The sequence below is a fragment of the Pogonomyrmex barbatus genome, unplaced genomic scaffold, assembly GCF_055798465.1.
Source record: "Pogonomyrmex barbatus isolate J1 unplaced genomic scaffold, ASM5579846v1 scaffold4, whole genome shotgun sequence".
Lineage (NCBI taxonomy): Eukaryota > Metazoa > Arthropoda > Insecta > Hymenoptera > Formicidae > Pogonomyrmex > Pogonomyrmex barbatus.
The window spans coordinates 8,218,033-8,226,414 of NW_028297138.1; the positions used below are offsets into that span (position 1 = coordinate 8,218,033).

The window sequence follows — 8,382 nt, forward strand, 5'->3', positions numbered from 1 at the left end:
AATAAATTAATTTATGTTTTATTATTAAGTCTTAATATTTCCTCTGAGAATAAAATAATGTAAATTTACTCATAATGAGGTTAAAACTGTACAATAATTAAGAAGAAAAATATGTTCGATAATCTCACCAATATGAATTTTATATATGAATTTTATTTAAGAATAGATGCCAATGATTCATCTTTTATTATAAAAAAAGAGAGAGAGAGGCTGTTTCAACATATTGACATATTTGTATTGATTGGAACTTTTCGCGGAATATATCTTTTTAAGAACAAGATGGTTCATCAGATACAATCATGATAAGTCGAGTGATAAGAGATTATTGCGTGTATTTAAGCGCCGATCGCTCGTTATGCCGACAGACCTCGAGTAGCTTTCCTGCAGTGATAACGGAATAGTTTTCGAGTGCGAATTAAGTCAAAATGTCGGCATACAAGTACATAATTGGTCTGACTATTTTGGTCACTGCTCTGTTGACCATCAATACTGTACCGACAAATGGAGCTTCCTACGCTCCCGCTAACAAGTCACACAATCTGATCGTCGGCGGTAGGCTGCCTGGTGACAGACTCGTTCTCAGAGAGAGCGTCGTCAAAAACTCTGGCTGGATGAAAGTTCAAATTGTTCAGAAGACTTTCAACATCTCGAAATGGGAACGTATCACTATGGTCGAAGCATTGGATCAGAAGACCAATGGAAACGGTGCATACGCTAGTATTCTGAATGGTGGACCTGGACACAGCAATGTCACCTTAAGATTCAAGAGTCAGAGAGGTCATAGTGTCAACTTCATCGTCCAATTGTATGCACGTTAATCATAATGGAAAGAGTTACCTTACGATTGGTATGACGATTTCTGGACGTAATTAGAATGGAGAAGTGAAACAGCTAACTTTTAAAGGCTACATCAACCTAATTGTCTCAAACTATTTATTATTGTATAATTGCCATCATAATTGCTAAAAAAATATTTCTGTCAGTGAATATTCTTGTTATTCACTTTGATATTTTATATATATCATCAATAAATCAATATAATTGATGTAATTTTATTGTTGTAATTTGTGTGTCTTTTTTTAAAATTCAAATCTAAATACTTATAAATTCCCAATTTTTGTGTAGAACTTTGTTAAATAAAAGTTATTTGTGTGTGATAAACTTAATAACATGTGTAATATATGTGTATTGATATCCACAAAAGAAAAAATATTCTTTTGTTTATGAGTCAAAAAAATTTATTTTGATGATGTATCTAATTACATTTTCTAATTACATTCTCTAATTTCTAATAATAATTGCTAATTATTAACTACACAGCTAATTGCTAATTATGTCTCCAATTATATTCGCGTCATCTTCAATGATGCTCTAGTATTGTGCGATACGAAATAAGAGGAATAGGCGTGACGATGCGAACATTGAGAAAAGAATCTGGAAGAAGTGTCGATGGTAATGCAATTAGCGCCGAAGCGAAACGCGACAGCGATCCGGAATAAAAACGGACCGCGAAGAATCCACTCGTGGAATGTCTTTCTTGTATGCGCTAATCAAGCGCCGCTTCCCTTTAAGACTCCCCGATAATTCCCCCTTTTTTCCCTTTCTTCTTCGGTGCTCGAGGCGAAATCCTGTGCTGGCTGTAGTTCGAGGAGATCTTTTCTAAAGAGCTGCGCGAGGCAAACGGGATACGGGGAAGTGGAGAGGAACATCTTCTATTTCCGAGGCTTACGTACAAAGTACGTTTTGCGCATGCATGCATGGTGGCACGGCGGAGGAACAACCGACTGGAAAATTGTTGTCGCTTCGTGGCGCATTCTGGCTCCCGTCGGCTGGGAGGAACTTCGAATCGAGTTGAGGACCACTGGAAATTGGTGGCGGTATCTCAAGCTTGCGAACGACCATTTCGTTAACCTACTTATTCTACCTCCCCGTTCCAGTTGCGTTGCTTGCGAAGCCACGCCGGAGTACCCAGTTCATCCGCAGTTTCCGCTTCTGAAAACTACGCGCGGGAGGGAGAAGCGTAATTCGTGATTCTACGTAGTGGCTCTTCATTGATTACGTTTTAATGGATCTTGTCCGGTGGGGAGGAGAGGGACGGGAGGAAGGGGGGGGGAGAGTAGAAGGACCGATCGGCGCAAGTGCGATTCGCGCGCTCTCGACAATCCTCTGTTTCCGATATGTAACCGAAGTTATCGGCTACTTCGAATACTCGAACGTATGGAGCACCCACCGCGCCGAGTACCGTCACGCTGTCCCAGTTCTGTCACGAACGAAGACAGGATGCAAAGAGATTTTATTTGTGGACTAGATAGAAGCATATGCAATTTTTATATGTGAAAATTGAATTCGGGACAAGATCATAAGCGTAAACATTAGAGAAATTCTGTTTACAAAAAGATCTCTTGTTTTCACAAGGAGAAAAATCTTTTACGTTGAGAAATCGAGATAATTCGTATTTCATTATAATTACTTTAGGAATTATTAATTGAATCTTGTAAATCGTGCTTTTGGTTTCGAGTTTAAAACACCTCGCGCAGGTAGATAAAGGTGGATGATGTCACATGTGCAAACAGTAGCCAGGTGTTTAACGATTGCGATGTTATTAAAACAGCCATAAGCGATAAGCATTTAAACATACACGTGTGTATACTGCATACGATATATGTACCGGAGCAATATAATTTTTTCTATGCTTGATATCTAATGTTAATAATAGACTCGCTTTCTTTAAAGAATCGAGTCAAAGTGAAATAAAGTTTAATGCAATCATGCCCGTAAGCGATATGGTGCCATATTTATCATTCGTGTCAAGATTGACGCTTTTATTTATGGAAAATAAAGTCCGCGAATCTAACTATGTGGCTTAGAAAAGAGTTGGAACACTTGGAACTTTTCCTGGAGCTTAGATTCTAAACATGGCACATGCCTAGATCTACATTATACTACGGCTATTTTGATGAAAAACGAGGTCTGAGATGCTATATCTGAATACTCGAGAGTATAAAATCGGATTGTCCTGGGAGTTATAACATGTGCGACAGTGTATAAGAAAGATAGTATTATTTCCGTTGTAATGACATAAAAATAGGAACGCTTATAAACGAATGCTATATTTGTTCTTTGACGTACATACGAAGTACGCACGTACTTGTCCATCGACGACTCTAGATTCCGCTTCAAGTATACTGGCCGCAGTCTCTTTTGTCGCGATGTCGATCGACTCTGACTCATCATCGAGAGAAGTACTTTAATATATATGCAGATAGAAGTTATATATTACTGTATGTTTTTTTTTTTATCAATAATTTAACCCCGAGATATAAACGAAATATATAAACGTGGTATATTGCAAAATTCGATCTAGATAAGTGCTAAACTTTTAGAACTGTGTATCTAGTATTTTAGTGAAATACATAAAGTATGGATTTTCTCTTCTATGGATTTTATCTTCAAATAAGATTTTACACATTCGGAAAAACGTAAAGTTTGATTTATTATATTCGATAAATGTATCTTTAAAAGTCACTCGTATAGTCCTCCCTCTTTCTCTCTTTTCTTTCCCTGGCCATGGAATTACATTTTATTTTCTTGTCCGCGCGTGGATTGTGATAAGAAGAGCTTGTGCCTCGTAAAACGCTTATGCATAAAAAACCCTGACCGCATCTGCAACCATAATGGAAGGACATAAGGACCACAGAGAACAACCCATAAACCTGTCGCGCTTGCGTTCGGTTATTGCTTATAAAGTTGCGAGACTGGCGAGCACGGACACGTGCGAAAATCAGGGTTGGATGGACAACCCGATGACAGGAATCGGGCGAGGACGAATGAAAGCGTGTTTGCATGAGCATAGGTACAAAAGAGCCGGCCGTCAATCCGAAACCGCAGCGGCCATTATCGGGCAATTTTAAACGGAACGCCGTAGTTACGATTCGCGAGCATGCGCTTCAGATTCTGCAGTCGTCAAACAACGCAACAACATCCCGCACCGTTCGGCGGCACTTGGGATCTGTGCAAACTGAGTGTGTCGGTACACACGCGACAACAAAGGGACGCGGCAAAAACGCGTTTCCGAAAAGTGTACACCCGTAAGCTCGTGAGTTACTAAAAAATAAAATACAATGTAAAAGAGAGTACTAATAGTTTTTGTCACGTACGTACGAAGTTGCAACTTTCCGTTTGCCGCGGCTTCCGCTGATAAAATTACCATATTTGTTTTTTTTTCCTTTGTTTTTTTTACGTACGCGCGTAAGAAATATTTATACGTGTTTCTTTCCGTTCGTAATAGGATCCCGCATTACGGTAATAGAATCCTGCATTTTAAAACCATGAGCGATGGATTTCAGTAAAGGGAAGAGAAGGAATGTCATAAGTCGGCGGCATATGCTTCCTGAGGCAATGCATGTGTAATGCAAGTCAGTCGAATCGCAAGCATTACGCAGCAACTCTCGAACGAAATGCTTCTAATGGATTGACCAACTGACTTGCGTTTTTCGTTTGAAACCTCCTGCGAGTCATTTGAAATCCCATGTAAAAGCTGATGAGTTTAAAGCGCTGTGCGTGTCAGAGTTAAATGCATTCCGCTGACAAGCCATACGCTCCTTCCTTCGTGAAACGCATTGTGTGCTCAGCACACAACTTGAATTTTATATATATATGTATATATATATATATATATAAAATAAATTCTTGTTATAAGTATCGCAATTACTATTTTCATTACAAATTTGTGTTTTTAAATTTGTGTTCTCCCAATGCGGGGCATTGGGCAGCTTCAAATTATTACAGAACGTTGTAAACATCTCGAGTACGTTTCGTCCATGTAACTTCGATAATTTACAATAGTTACATCAAGAGGGATAATATGCGATTTTGGAAGTGCAGGCATAATAAACGAGCAATTATGGTTACGATCTTAGATAATTATATTGGAATTACGCGTCTTACGAACGTTCGGGTTCCCATTCTAGCGGCTCCAGGTCCTTTGATATCAAAGCTGCTGATTGGCCACAAATGCAAGATCAGAGTTCGAACGTCGACGAGATCGGCATGTGGATCAACCGTGGGTGTCCTGTGCGGTCAGCTCGTTAACCGGTATGAACTACACATCGACTGAGTAATCTCCGCTTGCTTATATAGGAAGCGCGATTGACTAATACCCTTTGATGACATATTCCTTAATGCAGAGTTTAATCGTATTCAGCCATATTTTGACGCAAATAGCTAATTTCGTATATTTCCCAAAATTTCAACAAAATTGATTTTATTCCGTTTTCCTCGTGCGGATAATAAATCAATCGATAAATTATAAATACGTAAAATCGATTAAAGCATTTTTTATTAGATATTACATTCAAAAGCGATATCTAATAAAGTGAACGAAATCGCTTGTACTCTAAGGAAAACACGTTTTTCGATTTAAACATAAACGTATGTTCGTCTACAATCAGATAATTGTTAGAATTCAAGCGTTTAATTCATAACATCACGGATAGGTAATTCGCCGGCACTATATTCGCAGAGTAATCGCTTAAGATGTCACTAAGTACAGCGATTTTTCTTACGTTCGTACTCGCGGCTAGAGATATGTCCGTAGCAGATAAGCGGAAAGATACCGGAAAGAAGAATTAAAAGAAGATCAGCGTTCCGAGAGTATGCGAATTTTTCAACATCAAACATTCAGAAGGAACGGGAGACGGGGGAACTAGGGCAACCAGTTTAAAAGCCCAGGATACTTTAACACCCGGGAGTACTACTCAGTCTCGTCTTTGAAAAATCTTTTTATTCTAACCGTACATTTGTATGTACTCATACATATGTACGGGCGCGGTGCAGCAGTACAGTCGCACTTTATTGAGCGAATTTCATTCTCGTTTATAGTTACGACCATCACACGAAAGGTATAAGGAAGAAGTATACCGTAGTCATAGAAATCTATAGAGCACATATAATTTACTATTTTCGATTACAAAAACTAAAGTAGATGTCCAGAGACGGAGAGCAATCTACAAATGTTTTTGCCATAGCTTTCTTTTTATCTTCGAATAGTCCATAACGCAAAGATATATAAATGAAATTGTCATCGAAAAAGAATTATCCTCAACAACGTGATCTTTTTCTTTTTCTTAAGTTATTTTTAATATACTCATATACTAGAATTCACTCTTTTATAAGATATTCGACAAATTTTGAGACGTGATAAAATTAAAATAAATTAAAAAGTACAAATTAATTCTACTTATAATATAATTAATATCATATTACATTCAACTTGAATTCTTTCACAAGAATTTCAAACTCTGGTTTAAGACAGTTTTAGAATAAAGGGCCCGTATCTTGTACCCTTAACTTTGCCGTCGCAGTGATTTTCTCCTTTATTATTGTCATTACGTTTAAACGATCGTTCTTCTGGGTAATTTCCAGTTTTTCTTATAGTTCATCCTGCACGTGGTATCAACCTACGCCGTGCGACATGGAGCCATGAAAATTTTTACTTCCTTCGTGGTAACGTGACATTACCGTCGACGCTGAATTGCAACGTACGTTGCGTTCAAGAAAATGGCGTGACATATCGTGCGCGACTTAGGAAAGGTAAAAGGACGCAAAATGATAGGCGTTTGAGAACGTAGGTGAACTATGAGAAAAGATAATCGTCGTCAAGAGGTAAAAAGTTTCATGTCAATGCATACTACTCTGACATTTAAGCGACTTAATATATCGATTAAGGAAAAACGAAACACGAAATAATCGATACATTGCAAAACAAACATTTTTCATGTATACAATAAATTGAACAAATATTTTAACTTTTATGCCATTATTAATTTTATTTATTATTAACTTTATGAAAACTTGAAAGAAAATAAAGTATATAATATTATTTATTAAAATAAATTAATTAAGGTAGCGCTGATGTAAGATTCGTAAGGTACACAGCAAAACGTATAAGAAATATTTTAGAATGATTATGTTATCTTTACTAACTTAAATCTTTCGCTTGCGCGCTGTCAGGAGAAAAGAATAAAAACTATTTTTCCGGAACGGTTCTCATAAGGTGAATCCTGTATTTCTGTTTCCGCCATATCAGTTGCGAGAAAAAGGTTTGTGGCTGCCACATCTTCAAAGAGGTAGCGAAGCAGATTGCGAATGACGTCCGACATACGTGAGTGTGTTTGCGTATGAGAAAGGCGAAGGGTCGACTCGTAATTTCTCGGACTGGTTAGTGGAAGAGTCTCGCATAGAACAGCCGGATAGCTCGTGTCGCGGAGAACGCGTGGATATACGGAATGGTATCGATCCACGTATTAAATATTTAATCGCAGGAGGAAGTTCAATACACGGACGAGGACGGTTGTCTTTTGAAGACAGGTTGAACAAATGAAAGCGAACATACAACCGGAACGAGGTAGCACGCAATTCTACCCTGTCCATTCGGCATTCGTCAAGACATCAAGGCGTTCGGATGGATTTTCATTATTTAAAACGCTTGGCAAAAAGTTCCGATCGTTGACGTGTTGCCTCTATCGATCGTAGTTTGCAAACTTACTCAAGTAATCTAAGATATTGTGTTGATTTAAAAAAAAAAAGAAAGTAAAAGTACACTAGATTTTTTAAGTTTTTTTTCTTTTTGATTTAATTACTGAATATTCTTCTTAAAACATTACACATTGTGAGGGAAGACTTTATAAATATATCGAAAAGAAAAGATGTTAATTTTACAGAGATCTTAAAATGTGCGTCCAAAAAAATTCAAACAGATCATAGATCGAAATAAAATAAGGCTAGGTGCGATGTTCTTTAAATTCCCTCTGAGCATAGTAATCCCCGATAGTGGAATTCGTGAATGTGGAAATCGTGAAGTGCACCGGTTGTTTCTTTAATGAGACCCTCTGATTTATGTGATTACCTTAGAAATTTCAAGTCTCACCTGGTACACTTTTACGCATTATTGAAAAATATCGCAAAGCGGATCAACAAATAATGGTGATCTAGCGTGACACGACACGTAGCAATTTATTGCGCAAATACGATTAATTTGGCGACGATATTTTATTGCAAATACGGCGATATTATACATCGCTTTTGAATAAATTGTCGAAATATAAAATAAAATGCGCTCTCGCTATTAAGTATATCCGGATGTTTAGTACCAAAATGTTTAGTACCAAAATATCCGCAACGCACTGTACGGTTCTCGGAAAATTAAACTATGAAAATGCAACAATAAAATTACTGTAGTGGTTCGCGCCGTCGCGTTAAAATGTGAGCGTAATTACATTAGCGTGGAATGGCTTCATAAACAAATTTCAATAAATGCGCTAACAAATTCACTGCTCTTGCAGGAGAAATGGGCGGTATCGATCGATTATCGTAGAGATGCAC

The 8,382-nt window shown here is 37.7% G+C and overlaps 1 protein-coding gene across 1 annotated transcript; it reads left to right on the plus strand.

The window, feature by feature from the left end:
- The first annotated feature begins 330 nt into the window (after nt 1-330).
- Nucleotides 331-1,050, plus strand: LOC105425702 (putative salivary secreted peptide). The gene has a single exon (XM_011636574.3). The coding sequence runs from the start codon at nt 426-428 to the stop codon at nt 816-818; it is 393 nt and encodes a 130-aa protein (XP_011634876.2). The 5' UTR covers nt 331-425; the 3' UTR covers nt 819-1,050.
- The last annotated feature ends 7,332 nt before the right edge of the window (nt 1,051-8,382 follow it).

What these genes read in the sequence shown, in the direction of transcription:
- LOC105425702 (XM_011636574.3), top strand. Translation starts at nt 426, where the DNA reads ATGTCGGCATACAAGTACATAATTGGTCTGACTATTTTGGTCACTGCT.